At 40.4% G+C, this 14,806-nt stretch overlaps 1 protein-coding gene across 1 annotated transcript in view; it reads left to right on the forward strand.

The window, feature by feature from the left end:
• Positions 1–14,806, forward strand: part of POLR2B (RNA polymerase II subunit B) — a 27,870-nt gene continuing 13,064 nt past the window's right edge. Inside the window, exons 1-14 of the mRNA XM_044418908.1 lie at positions 1–156; positions 978–1,050; positions 2,480–2,630; positions 4,180–4,292; positions 4,422–4,641; positions 5,173–5,331; positions 6,473–6,637; positions 6,858–7,054; positions 8,965–9,084; positions 9,912–10,098; positions 11,283–11,426; positions 12,910–13,049; positions 13,134–13,245; positions 13,754–13,908. Of these exons, the coding sequence (XP_044274843.1) occupies positions 138–156; positions 978–1,050; positions 2,480–2,630; positions 4,180–4,292; positions 4,422–4,641; positions 5,173–5,331; positions 6,473–6,637; positions 6,858–7,054; positions 8,965–9,084; positions 9,912–10,098; positions 11,283–11,426; positions 12,910–13,049; positions 13,134–13,245; positions 13,754–13,908 (1,955 nt within the window). The 5' untranslated portion in view covers positions 1–137. The remainder of the gene's footprint in view (positions 157–977; positions 1,051–2,479; positions 2,631–4,179; positions 4,293–4,421; positions 4,642–5,172; positions 5,332–6,472; positions 6,638–6,857; positions 7,055–8,964; positions 9,085–9,911; positions 10,099–11,282; positions 11,427–12,909; positions 13,050–13,133; positions 13,246–13,753; positions 13,909–14,806) is intronic.

Here is a 14,806-nt window from a genome sequence, read left to right on the forward strand (position 1 = left end):
TGAGCTGTGCGCAGGCGTAGTGGGAGTCGGTTCGTTCTACCTTAGGGAGGTGTTGTCGCTGTCGGTATCGTGTGGCGAGTCCGCGCGAGTTCTCTTCGTGGAGGGTTTGTGACCTGCCGTGAGGCGCCTTCGACAAGATGTTCGACGCCGATGAAGGTGAGTCCCTGCCTGAGGAAAGCCCCGCGGGAGAGGTAGCCCGTCGCTGGCTGTGGTGGTTTCGCCTGATGTCATTATTAGCTCTTAAAGGCTGTAGGAAAGTCGTAGCGTGTGATCTCCCCAGGCTGCTTAATAGCACGACTGCTTCCTTCGAAATATTTTAACAACACAGTCCCAATTCTTACAGCACCTTTACAAGGATGCTGGACATAAAAGGGTTTGCAAGTGTGGATCCCACCCCCTTTAAACAGACACGTTAAATGGATTGACCTCATAATAATGTTGTATGAAAAAATGAACCGTGTGTAGCTGTTGTCGTCTTCTCAACTACCATACAACAGAATTGAAAAGAAAATACAAGCTTTTTGAAGAGCTGTTAAGTGTTTCTGTAGTTACAGGAAAAGCTGTCTTACAGATCAGTCCTTTGTTTACCTGGAAACAAATCTCATTGTATCCAGTGGGGCTTACTTTCAGGTGAATTTGCATAGGATTGTGTAAAGTATTGTGGTAATATCACAATTACTGACATAAATTGCCTTTCTGCAAAATCATACTAATAGTGTAAGACAGAGTCTAATCCTTTGCATGTAGAAGGTTGCAGATTCAATTTCCTTGGGGATCTTGAATAGTCAGGCTGGGAAAGACCTCCGTCAGAACTTTTGTCATTTTAGTTTATCTGTTGCAGAGTTTTTAAAATGTAAACTACCTGAAATGGATTACCCCTGTGACTTTTGTGCAAACTTTTGCATGGTAAGGTTTACAGAAACTACAGTGGAAATGATTGGTCTTTCTTTTTCTCTTTTTTTGTGGTGGGGGGGCAGATATGCAGTATGATGAGGATGATGATGAAATCACTCCGGACTTGTGGCAGGAAGCATGCTGGATTGTCATCAGGTAGTTTTCTAAATTTGATTGGATCTAGTCTCAATTAAACTTTTATATTATTATTCAAAAGTAAGTTCTAGTATGCTCCATAGTATGCTCCATTCATGCGTAGATGTGCAGCCTTAAAATGTTTAACTTTGGCTGGACTGTGTCTTGTCTTAGTACAAACTTTATGAATTTGACTGAGATATAAGATAGCATGCAGCAATCTTTCTTGATCTGCAAATATAAAGCAGCACTTTCCAAATGGTGATACTCAAGAGAGTTTTTAATTTTAGAACAATTTACTCATACTGTAGGACCACAATTTGTATGTAACCAATTACTTTATCTTGCTGTTTAAAAACCATGTCAACTGTAGACTTGGTATGAAAGGTTAGTGTTTCACTGTATATTTGATGTGAATGCCTCTGTATTTAATTTCAGGTGCTTGCAGCAGGACTCATAGGGCTGATAGCTGAATATCTTAAATAGTTTTGCATCTCTGCATGGACACTTCTTTATTTGTTACCATGATTCATTACTTTAATACATTTGCTCCTCACCATGCTTTTACTAAGGGTTGCTGTGCCTAAATCTCTTGATCCTTATCTGCTGGCGAGACACCACTATTTGCTTGCCACATGGTATGAATGGGCAAGAACCACTTGCAGAATGTGCAAGGGTTTCTTATGGCTAGTGTAGTTCCTGGAGCAGGCTTTTCTGATCATATGATTCTCTCCTCCAGCACTTGTCTTATTTTGCTAGAAGCAATTGAGAGGAAAAAAAATCAACCTTTCCTCAGAGATGAACATGGAATAAATGCCTTGCATAGAGAAGGCCCCAGTTTCAATACTGTTTGTTAAAATGATCTGAAACAGTGGAGTTGGAAAAGATCTTGTAGTTGCAGAGTGCAAAGAACTGGGCTCTGTGATCTGCTGGGGAATGTTCTGCATTGTTATATACTAGAACTTTCTTATGCTATGAGTTTTCAGTGAAGGTTCATCTAGGCCATAGGCATGAAATATATTCTGTCTTCTTGTGAGTATACATGTGGGAGAATTGTTAGCCTTTCTGAAACTGAGGCCCTCTAGAAGTGTTGGATTACTAATTTTATCATCCCCGGCCAGCATCAGTTTAATAAAGGTTCTTGGATGAGTTTTTATATTCGTAACTAAGGCTGTAATATTGATTGATCAGTTTTTTAAAATTTAATGTTTTTTAATCAGTTAAAAAGGTTACTGATTTACCAGTTGGTTAAAAAAAAAATCAGTTACTTATTTAAAAATATATGGCAATTGACTAAGAAAATACTTTTCCTTTTTTGTTAAATACAGGAAGGAATATTTTCTCTAACATTATACATGGTGATAAAGTCTGAAGTATCTTGAATACATTAATGTGACAGTTTGCACTGATAATTTTCATTATTTAGCTGATTCTAAACTTTGTCTTAAAGCTCCTATTTTGATGAAAAAGGCCTGGTACGACAGCAGCTGGATTCTTTTGATGAGTTCATTCAGATGTCTGTGCAGAGAATTGTAGAAGATGCCCCACCAATTGATCTACAAGCAGAAGCTCAACATGCTACAGGAGAAGTAGAAGAACCAGTAAGAGGCTTTTTTTATTTTATTGTGTTTTGTTCAAGGTATGATGCAATTTGTATAGCTTGTTAATGAGGACTGTATACATGTATGTATGTTTTGTGCCCCAACAGTCAAAATCCTGTACAAAGCAATGGTGAATTCTAGTGTTTATATAAATTATGCAGATAGAACGTAAATGTTATGCAATAATACTTACATTCTTAATAACAATAACACTTATATTGTTAATACTTATTGTTATGCAATAAGTACTTAATGCAATAAATAATACTTATTGTTATGCAATACTTACGGCAAATAATAATTTGTCTTTTGCATAATCCTGCAGGTTTCTTATTTTTGCACAATTTTACTTTTGTTAATTGTGGGGTATATGTCATGCAAAGTACTGAAATTCATCTACACCACGTTCCTGTAGCCTCCTGACTTAGTCTCGGGGGACTGTAGCGTTTCTCAGAGCTCCAGCAACCTTGGTGCTGAGACTCCAATGACTGAGTTCCTTCTTCAGCTCCTTTGCAGCTGGCATAGAAAGAACCGTGCCAGCTGTCTCTTCAAAGATGCAAATAAGCCTTGGAAAGGGAAAGGGGAATGTGTTGGCAGGTGGGAGTGGGGAAAGCTGAGGACATCTAACTACATTGATTCCTATGGGTGCTCCAGTCTCCTTCGCTCCCCTGTACTTATCTAGACAGCAGCCTAGCTAAAAACCAGGATGTGAGGCAAGGTGGTAGTGGCAATTGCCATTGTGCCTTGCTCAGTTCATTGGAAACTGATATGACTCCAAGTTCAGATGCTCACATACATTGGGAATGGGGGTCACTGGACTGCACCCTTATTTACACTCCATATTTCCATTTAAAAACCCAGAAAATGTTGTTTGCAACATGTAAATCAGCTGGAAAAATAATTATAATAAAAGATAAATAAAGAGCTAAGTAAAACAATTAAAAATACATAAAACTCTTGTCCCAGGGAGTATAATATTCCAGACTATTTCATCTTTTGGGACTCTTTTTCATATTCCTCTCTGGCTTCTAGGAATTGTCTACATGCTTTTTGATACCTTTGCAACCATGAGAGCTAGAAAATTTTAAAAACAGGTGATACTCTCAATTGAATTCTCCATTCAACAGCATGATTTGTGCTTTTGCTGCACTCTAGCAAATCTAGCAGTATCGTGCTAGATACCTATTCTAGCCAGTAATCAAGAAATGGGATAAGGCTGCTTAAAGGGAGCCTTATGAGAGCCAGTGTGGTGTAGTGGTGAAGAGCATGGGACTGGGACTCAGACGATCTGGGTTCTAGTCCCCGCTCAGCCATGGAGCCAACTGGGTGACTTTGGGCCAGTCACAGACTCTCAGCCCAACCTACCTCACAGGGTTGTTGTTGTGGGGATAAGATGGAGGAGGAGAATGATGTAAGCTGCCTTGAGCCCTTTGTAGGAAAAAGGCAGGATATAAATCGGAAAATAAATGAAAAAATAAAAAAAAATAAAGAAACAGCCAGTTCTCATACCAAATGTCTAATTGAAGTTATGCATTTTGATTATTTTCAGCCACGCTATCTTTTGAAATTTGAACAAATTTATCTCTCCAAGCCTACACACTGGGAGAGAGATGGTGCCCCTTCACCTATGATGCCAAATGAAGCCAGACTGAGAAATCTTACGTAAGATGTATCTGCCTCTATAATTAACAATATTATTGTTATTGCCAGTTCCTTTGGGAAATACTTATTTAGTATTTAATTCAAATGTTAATGATTTCACTAAAACACATGTTAATTTTTCTTTCAAAGGTATTCTGCTCCATTGTATGTGGACATAACTAAGACAGTTATTAAGGAAGGAGAGGACCAGTTGCAAACACAGCATCAAAAAACATTCATAGGAAAAATACCTATCATGCTGCGATCCACATATTGCCTGCTAAATGGCTTAACTGACCGTGATCTTTGTGAACTGAATGAATGCCCCCTTGATCCTGGTGGCTATTTCATTATTAATGGATCAGAAAAGGTAAGTGGTGTGAATTTACAGGAATAGTTTATGGAAAAGGGTCCATGCATTTGCTACATGGTGGCTTCAGTTGCCTTAGTATGCTCATCTTAACTTTTAAGAATTCATCACATTTATTAAAGGAAATGCTGAGAATCAAATCACCTAGTTCTTTGTTCTTTCCACCGATCAGTGGTCTAGAAATCTGTGTTGTTCATTCAAATTTCTATAATGGTGTAATTTGTAAGGGTAGGGTAGGTTTTTTATTATGGTTTTATGTTTAGAACAAACCTAGAAGGGAGGCTAGGCTAGAAGAGACTGAGTTCCTAAGGTGCTCAGTGACTGCTCCATTGTGGAGTGAATATTTGAATCCAGTTTTCCTTGGTCCAAGATCAGCACTTGGTCTACCGTAATTCTTTCTGCCAGTCTACAACTCAGAGACCTCTAATGGATTGTTTGCCATCTTTTAGAAAAATCATAAATGTGTTAGACCGTATTAAATTGTGCTCTAAAACAAGCATCCTCTTTATGCTTGCTTATAATCCCTGTCAGGTTCTGATTGCCCAAGAGAAGATGGCTACGAACACTGTATATGTGTTTGCGAAGAAAGATTCTAAATATGCATATACAGGAGAGTGCCGTTCATGTCTTGAGAATTCTTCTCGGCCAACAAGTACTATATGGGTTAGCATGCTGGCCAGAGGTGGGCAGGTGAGTAGCTAAAATCTAGAGGTTAAGAGGTCAGCTTAGTCTGTGATTCAAAAAGTGAACTCCTTCAGAAGACCTAAGCAATTGTAGTGACTTTCTTACCCCGCCCCCTTTTTCTGTGTGGTATATCCTGATTTGGGTCCATCATATAAGTTGAATCAATTTGTGCACCAGTGTACCATTTTGCCTTTATAGTCCTTGCCCTACTCCAGTGATTGTAAGCTTTTCCAGTTAAGCCATTTCAGGAGGAGGAAAGAAGTTCAGTAGTAGAGGGATGACTTTTCTGCCTTAGAATTAGGAAAGAGTTCTGGAATGAACATTTCAGTATGTAAACATACTGGGCCTGTTTGCACAAGGCAGTGGTCCTGAAAGTTTGTTTACCTTTCCAAGAAACCATGCTGCCTGAGTTCATTAGCAGCAATTATAGAAATAGTGATACACATGGTTCTGGTATGTGTCACAATTTTTATTATTATTATTATTATTATTATTATTATTATTATAACATTTCTATGCCGCCCCTTGCCGAAACCTCGGGGCGGCTTACAACACGATAAAATACAATGAAATACAATGGCACATAATAAATTACCATTAAATACAAAATACAAAAAATACATTGGTTTACAAATATAAGATTAAAAGTAAATTATTTAAGCCACTGTGGCTTATTCTGATAGTGCTGACCATGTCTTTGATTTGTGATCCAGTCCTAATCTGGCTCAGAATTAAATGTCATTTGAATTGAAATAACTTTCCTTCTAACCCTGGCTAGAATTGACCACTTCATAGTAAAAGCCTGGGTTATTTATAATGGGAATCCTATCAGATCTGTTCATCCATCTGATAGTGTTTGTACTTAGAACCAAATTTCCAGGAGGGTGTTATGCTTTACATATGCTTTTTGGATCTTGACCTAAATATTTAGTCATTTTATCATAATTCTGAAAAAACAAACATCATGTAAATAATGCATGGCAATTGCTTTTACTGAGCTCCTTGGGGTAAATATTTGTTTTGAAAAATTATCTCAGCTAGAACGTTCAGGATATATTACTTACTTAAATAACAATATAATAATAGTAAATATGCTACTTGATACTTTAAAATGATGTGTTGAAATTTTGCTTTCTTTTACCTTTAGGGTGCAAAGAAGAGTGCCATAGGTCAGCGCATTGTGGCAACTTTGCCATACATCAAACAAGAAGTGCCCATCATTATAGTTTTCCGTGCATTGGGGTTTGTCTCTGACAGAGACATACTGGAGCACATAATTTATGACTTTGAGGATCCTGAAATGATGGAAATGGTAATATGAATTGACTTTGTGTTGATTTACAACTTAGAGCATTGGGTTTTTTTTAAAGAAAATCTTGCATTATGAAACCCCAAATGCAAAACTACTGCAGGCAATTTCACTTCTACAGCATCAGCTCTATATCTGTTCATTTGCTGGTATCCTAACTTCTAAAGTTTTCAGATAGCTCCCCTACTTGATACTGCCGTATTTTCCTTTGTATATGCAATAGGTTAAACCTTCTTTGGATGAAGCATTTGTCATTCAGGAACAGAATGTTGCACTGAATTTCATTGGTTCAAGAGGTGCAAAGCCTGGAGTCACTAAAGAGAAGAGAATCAAGTATGCAAAAGAAGTTTTGCAGAAAGAGATGCTTCCACATGTTGGTGTCAGTGACTTCTGTGAAACAAAAAAGGCTTATTTTCTCGGGTATGTAAAGAATACTATGCATGTGGATATGTATTTTCCCTGATTCGGATAAGTGTTAAAATGTAAAGCCGGAAGCCTGTAGAAACATTCTCAATTTATAAATATGAATAAATTCTCGTGCAATTTTGGTTATTCCATCCATCAGTCAATTTATTAAATGGATTGATTATTTTCATTACCTGTACACCATGCTGTAATTGCACAGTATAATAAAAATTGCACTGGTGAAGCTCAATCTCCTGTGCTGGATCTTCAGTGCATGTCAGCTCCTGGACTTGAAGACTTAGGAGTATCCAGCACAGAGCAGGAGGAATAGTAGAGACTATTTCTGCCTTTCTGTGTCTCTTGCTTTGCATTTTAGCTAGATGGCTGTTTTTGGCCATCTAGCTGAGGTGCTTCGGAGGAGGAGGGAAGGAGGCTGGACTACTGTCCAGATTGGCAGGTCCATTCTCCTTTCCTCCCTGCTCCCCAAAAGATCCCTTTATTCCCACTCCAAGGTTGTGTTCCTGACCTTGGAGAGGCAACTGACCCAGTTCTTCCTGTGCAAACTAGAGGGAGAGAAGGAGATCTGAACACGGATTCCCACTTCTGAGGGCAGAACTCTGTTTCTTCAGCCAGATCTGGGAATCTGTATTGTTTGATAGTCCTCCTGTCAACATCTCGGGGCCATCAGAGTGCTCTTTCAGTCTGTTAGAAGGGGAAAACCAGCTTCTCCCCTCTCAACGTTAATTTGGCAGTCCAGGTGATGGAACATTTATTCCAGGCCAGCAATATATATTTATTTTAGTCTTTATTTTTCACACATTTCTGCCACTCTATGAACTACATATTTAAAATACATGCTACAGGCAGTGTTTCCTGGTATGCTTAAGTAGCATTACATATTATTGTACAATAGTAATAGCACCAGAGGAATGCCTATCAGTGCAGGCAGCAGGGAATTTTCAGTCCTATTGCCATAGATACCTCCCTGCTACCCCAGCATAAATTTTAGGGTGCCAAAGTATGAGCATGGGAGAATGAGCTAAGTAACATGTGGGGCACTTTCTGTATCTGTTGACAGGGGCATGGCAAATAGGGCCAGGGATTGACATGTATTGTCATGTGTGTGGACTCAGAAGAGTCTCTGATGCATGCACCAGAGGAGGAAACTTCCCATGAGAACTAGAGTGTTGAAGAGCTAGTTCATGTGCCAGCAGAACAATCTGTACTCCCCACCTGCTCAGATGATGGAAATGAGAAATTAGATAAGGAGGTTCAGGAAGCAGTCAGAACAGCGAAACAGCGAAGAGACCAGTTTGGGTGTTGATGGGGAAACAGTTTCAGCCACTGTAGATATGGAATATGGGAACTTAGGAGATAACATGCGAGAAGCTGTAGAGGATGCTCTTTCTCGCAGGCTCACACGCAAGTTGGGACAGCTAGAATGGAGAATGGTTGAGTGACGCAGGGAAAGGGGTCATAGTGCCCCACCTTTAGAAAGACTGCCCAAGGGGTTCATAAATCCATTGTAAGGTGAATGTATTCAGAACAAGAGGACAACTTCCTAGCCTGTGTGACTGTAATTGTAATACTGTGTAGAATAAAGACATTTGTAGTATCAACTGGAGTGATTGCTTTCGTTGGGAAGGAGCACCAGCCTCATGACATGTATAGGCTGGGAGCAGCAATGATAATCAGTGTCAAAAAAGAACAAACAGGTTTCTAGTCAGATGATGACTAGAAAGGCTGGGCAGTGACCATCTAAATACATGACTGGGATTGTACCATGGCAGAACTGTGGGGCCTTTGATAGCATAGTAATGCAATGGAAGTCTGCTTTACTCATCTTGTGATATTTTGCTGATCCATATGTGTATTAAAAATCTGAATGTCTGACTGCCTTTAAGGACACTGTCTCTGTTTTTTAGGTACATGGTTCATAGGTTACTGCTGGCAGCCTTGGGGAGAAGAGAGCTGGATGACAGGGATCATTATGGCAACAAACGTTTGGATCTTGCAGGGCCCTTACTTGCTTTCCTGTTCAGAGGGTTAGTGCAATAAATTGCTATAGTTCTTAAGTGTGTCCATTACTGGCTTGGATTCTGAAAAGCGCAAGCAGAAAGGGATGGGAGGAAGGGGACTTTCCCAGCTCCTCCTCTCCCTGGTAAACCCCTCCCCTCAGTGTCCTTCTCAAGTAGGGAGGGCCATGGTACAGGGAGTAATGGGGGAATCACCAAAACTCAGGTGGAATGAAGAGAGCACCATGCCTGAACTGTTGGGTTGATTTAACTCAGTTTATGTTAATAAACAGGTATTGACGATTAAGCTTCTTCTGATTTCTGACGTCCTAATACTGTTGTTGCAGAGCCTGTTGGCTCTGTGCCCAGGGGACTCTGAAGCTGTGAGTGGGTTCATGCCCCTTGATGTCCAACTTGTTTTTTGCTCGCTACCAGGTGGGAGAGCCATGAAAGTGGCTGGCAGTCTTATTGGCTGAGAGTTCTCCCTAGAATGTAATAGCTGAACAGCTCCATGTGGTATTTTGTTTTGGATGAAATGCATTTTTATGATACTGAGATTAATGGCTTCATTGATATTATAGACTTTGTCAGGCTCCAATCCTAAAAATTAGTCCCAGTGGGATGGTGTGGGATGAGTGTAAATTGGTGACCTGCAAAAGCAGGGGGTTGGACCCAGTGGCCTTCTTGGCCTCTTCTGACTTGATGACCCTTCCAACTTGACCCCTTCTATGATTCTGTGAAAGTAGTTTACCATAATTAGTTTTTCCTGGATTTAGGTCCAATATTTTATAAGGAGTTATGCAATGTAAGATAGAAAGCTGTCTGTCTAAATACATTTTTTCTGACTTTTTTAACAGAATGTTTAAGAACTTGCTGAAAGAAGTTAGAATATATGCACAGAAATTTATTGACAGAGGAAAAGATTTTAACTTGGAGCTAGCAATCAAAACTAGGATAATATCAGACGGTTTGAAATACTCATTAGCCACAGGAAACTGGGGAGACCAGAAGAAAGCTCATCAGGCTAGAGCTGGAGTATCACAAGTAAGTATGTGTTTTGTCTTCAAATTGTATGTCCTTAAATATGACATCCAAATTTAAGCTTTCTAACATTATCAGCTTATCAGAAAGTATTTCTGTGGTTTTGTTGAAATCATGTTAAAGAACTATTTTGGCTTTTTGGTTGTGATGTACAGTATTTGCTCTTTCCTTGAGTTCCTCTTTCATAGCCTCCCCCTTCCCTTTGCCAGCAGCAGAGTCCTGCCTGATTTTATTCACTTGCTTCTCTTGTTCAAACTCACCTTTTATCCAAAGCTTTTCTGGTATCTGCTGCACAGTTATCAATGCTATGTCTTTTGCTTTCCCCTCTGGCGTTTAAATTAGCATTGTATAATACAAGAGTAGTTCAACCAATTTAGATGTGGGAAGAGCAAAGTACACTTGCTGTTTTAATTTCTGATAGCTATTGCAGTTGTTCAAATTCAATTTTAATCCTGACTTTTACATTTTGTAATGTATTTTTAATGATGATTGCATTGTCATCTTATACTGCATTTTATTGTATTTTATATGCCATTGAAAACTGCCCTGAGAGCTTTGATTATTGGGCAGTATTGAAATCAAATAATAACTGTTTGTAACCCATTGGGTAGAAACCTTAGTTAAATGTAAGCCTAGAGTTTCTTAGATCATCCTTAGATACCTCCATGTTGTAGCTTATAGTTGAGGCTATCAGGATTTTGTTTTGTTTTGTTTTTAATCCTCAAGGGATTTTCTCAGAATTCTGTTTTTAATGCTCAAAATCATGATAGAACTGGGGAGTAAAAGTACCTAGGTAGTAAGAACGTACTTGAATTGGAGAACTGATACATTCTCACATGAGGCTTTCAGTGATTCCCCATACAGAGAACTAGTCAGAATTACCATTACTTTGTAATTGCAGTTGTACCACCAGTTGCTTCCTGGCCATTCACTGTTGTTGTTTTTATGTGCCAGTTCATCTAAGACTTACAGCCACCCTGTGGATGAATATACCCACCACACAAAAGGACTTGCCCTTGAATCTGTGTTAAACTTAGTTATCTTGGTAAAATGTAACACTTGTGAAATGTGTGGTAGCTGGTGCAAATGAATATACATTCATTGTCAGCTAATTCTTACTTTAACTGAGTATACATTATATATTTCATGAACAAGTCTAAAAATGTGATTTGCTGCATCTCTTGAAGGTATTGAACCGCCTCACTTTTGCATCTACACTTTCTCACCTGCGTCGCTTAAATTCCCCTATTGGTAGAGATGGTAAACTGGCAAAACCCAGGCAGCTGCACAACACCTTATGGGGAATGATCTGTCCTGCTGAAACTCCAGAGGTAATTTACAGGTTGCATTGAAATAAGAGTGGAGTACATGTAAATGAGGCTATATTTTGCCTCCGTTTTGCTTTACAATGGAAATACCTTTAATAAACTTCATAATGAAATTGGTCTAGGGCAGTGGTGGCAAACCTATGGCACATGTGCCACAGTGGGCATGCAGAGCCCTCTCTGTTGGCACGTGAGCCCAGTCGTCCCAGCGTGAGCCCCAGCAGCCGAGCATCGGATAACAGCGCACATAGGGGCCATGCGCATGCTCAGAAAGGAGAAGCGGTGCGAGGCAATGATGTCATATTCCGTGACTCATTAGCTGTGACTCCTCTGAGCTTTCACATGGCCAGTCAGTGCACTGCCAAGGATATATATTTGTTTGGACTGACTGTTTTCAGGTTTTATTGTAGTGTTGGCACTTTGCAATAAATAACTGGGTTTTGGGTTACAGTTTGGGCACTTGGTCTCTAAAAGATTCACTATCACTGGATTAGGGTTAGAAAAACAAGGTGTCCTGGCATGATTTTGATGGTTGGAATGTGTTTAGAATGGGCAGAAATGATGAGCTGTGCAGAAAAAGCTATTCAAGGAAGACTTTTTCTAAATCGCCCCTTTCAAGTGTATTTTGCCCCTATATTAGGGTTAGGGAAGTGCACCAAGGTAGGATTAGGCCAGTGGTGGTGAACCTATGGCATGTGTGCCACAGCGGGCACGCAGAGCCCTCTCTGTTGGCATGTGAGGCAAGTCACTCCAGCAGCCGGGCATCAGATAACAACGCACATAGGGGTCACGCGTATGCTCAGAAAGGAGTAGCGGCGCAATGACATTACGGGCCACAATTCATTAGCTGTGGCTCATCCGAGCTTTTGCATGGCTGGTCAGTGCCCTGCCAAGGATATATATATATTTGCTTGGACTGTTTGTGAGTTGGTTTTGCTAAACTAAAACCTGAGTTTTCAGGTTTTATTGTAGTGTTGACACTTTGCGATAAATAAGTGGGTTTTGGGTTGCAGTTTGGACACTCAGTCTCTAAAAGGTTCGCCATCACTGGTCAAGGGGAATATATTCTGAAAAACTCTTTAGTTTCTAGAAAACTTTCTGGATTTCTTCAGTGTTAATATCAGTACTGGCAAGTTAACTTTCCTGAAATATGCCTTCCCTGTTGCCACTCTTCTTCCCCTTCAATGCTCAGTGGGATATTTTGATGTTTGGACCTTAGGAATGCTGGGAATTGAAATTAAAGCATCTAGAGATTTACTTTTTGTTCACTTCTGTTCTTAGACATGTCCCAGAACACTATTTCTGTCATGGAACCCCTGTGTATGCAGAGTTCCTTAGCAGAAAGGTGGACATCCGTGTTCCGTAAAGGTAGCCCCTCTGTAAACATTGTCTTGTCTTGTCTTAATTTTTACATTATGACTCTCATAAAGTCTCTGCCTGATTCTTAAAGAGCTGCAGATGTCAATTAAGTGATTCCATGTCTTACTAGGGTCATGCTGTGGGTCTTGTGAAGAATCTAGCGCTAATGGCCTACATCTCTGTGGGGTCTCAGCCATCTCCAATTCTGGAATTTTTAGAAGAATGGAGTATGGAAAACCTGGAAGAGATCTCTCCAGCAGCCATTGCTGAGTAAGTATAGAAGGAGGCTGAAACTCAGTAACTTCTTGATGGTTCAATCTGGGACAATGTTCTCACAACTTTTTTTTTCTGAAGTGCCACAAAGATATTTGTGAATGGTTGCTGGGTTGGAATACACAAAGACCCTGAACAGCTCATGAACACATTAAGGAAACTGCGACGTCAGATGGACATCATTGTGTCAGAGGTAAATTTCGGTTTATATTTCTAGTTTTACAAGGTAGAATGCAGTACATGCCATTTTCATTTAGAAGCATCCCAGAGACCATAAGATGGCTCAGATTCCTCCTGTGGAATCAGGGATAAAGCTCTAACCTCAGAAGGGGGAGTTGGAGATCTAATCCGCCTCTCCTGTCTCTTCGTAGCTGCAATAAGAGAGCCATGCAAGTTGCCTCTCCACAGTCAGAAAATCAACCTGCAAGGATAAGGGCTTTCCTGTGTGTGGGACGGGAAAGCCAACAAAGGCCAGAGTATGATTTATCCCATACCTCCTTCCCTCCTGCTTCAAAGCACCCTCAATAAATAGGCTAATAATCCTGTCTAGCAAAAACTGCAAAGATCAGCAAAGATCATCACATGATCAAAAATGGTCAAAAAAAGCACTTTCTGTTGCATGCACACCATGTTTGCTGTTAAGCAGTTTGGTCATTCCCTACTTTCACTGTTGCTTCTGAGAATTGTATTTGCTGATCCAGGTATCCATGATCAGGGATATCAGGGAGCGAGAAATCCGCATTTATACTGATGCTGGCAGGATTTGTCGTCCACTCCTAATTGTGGAGAAACAAAAGTTGCTGCTGAAGAAGAGGCATATTGACCAACTGAAAGAGCATGAATACAACAACTATAGGTAGGCAACTTTAACTGTGCCTATTCCCACTCTCTTTCTTTTGACGAAATTGTGTATGTCTCTTTCCTACTTCTCTGTCAACATTAGTAAAAGTTACTCTTACTGGCCAAGGCAGCACTTGATTTGATGCAAACTGGAAAGATTATTTGCCATTGAAGGCACATTACCAAATGATTGCTCAGCCTCAAGACTACGCTGTGCTACTGCATTAGGTATCAGTGGGCAAGGGTTTAAAACAGAAATTTGTCATTGGCTATCTTAGCCAAGATCAGCCCAATTATATAAGAGCCTGAAGGGCCCTCACTTGCAGTGTCATTTAAGGGGTTGGCAAACATGTTGTTCTAAACATTTTGTTCAGAGTCTAACTTTAATAGCTTGTCTGTTGCTATGACAGCAAAGCTCCTTGCACTATGGTATTGGGCATAGGTCCTAGAGCAGGGGTCCTCAAACTATGGCCCATGGGCTGGATCCAGCCCACCATGCCCATTTATCTGGCCCGCCTTTTGATTATATGAGCCCGGGGGCAGCCAGGCCAATGGTGGCCCTGGTCCCGCACCTTCCACCACCTCGCCAGCCCACGCCCGCTGCCACTGCCTTTCAACTGGCCCCCTGCTGAAAAAGTTTGAGGACCTCTGTCCTAGAGTCACTTTGGTGGCGTGGCCTGAGTACTACTTTCTCAAAGTGTAGTATTTCCCACTGTCACCTTGGGGGTGCCATCTCTTCATGTGGCAGGAGAAGGCTGATCTGTAGAAGAGGAAACTGACAAGATGGGAAGCATATTGACATGGCCCTTGTGTCTCAAGACACATTGAAAGCTGAAGGGGCCGAAGATGGCCTTGCTGTTTGTTCATGACATGCTGGGCTTTGCAAGGGCACAGGCTCTCTGGGCAGAAGTTCT

Source organism: Varanus komodoensis, unplaced genomic scaffold, assembly GCF_004798865.1.
Source record: "Varanus komodoensis strain SLA01 unplaced genomic scaffold, ASM479886v1 scaffold94, whole genome shotgun sequence".
NCBI classification, from domain to species: domain Eukaryota; kingdom Metazoa; phylum Chordata; class Lepidosauria; order Squamata; family Varanidae; genus Varanus; species Varanus komodoensis.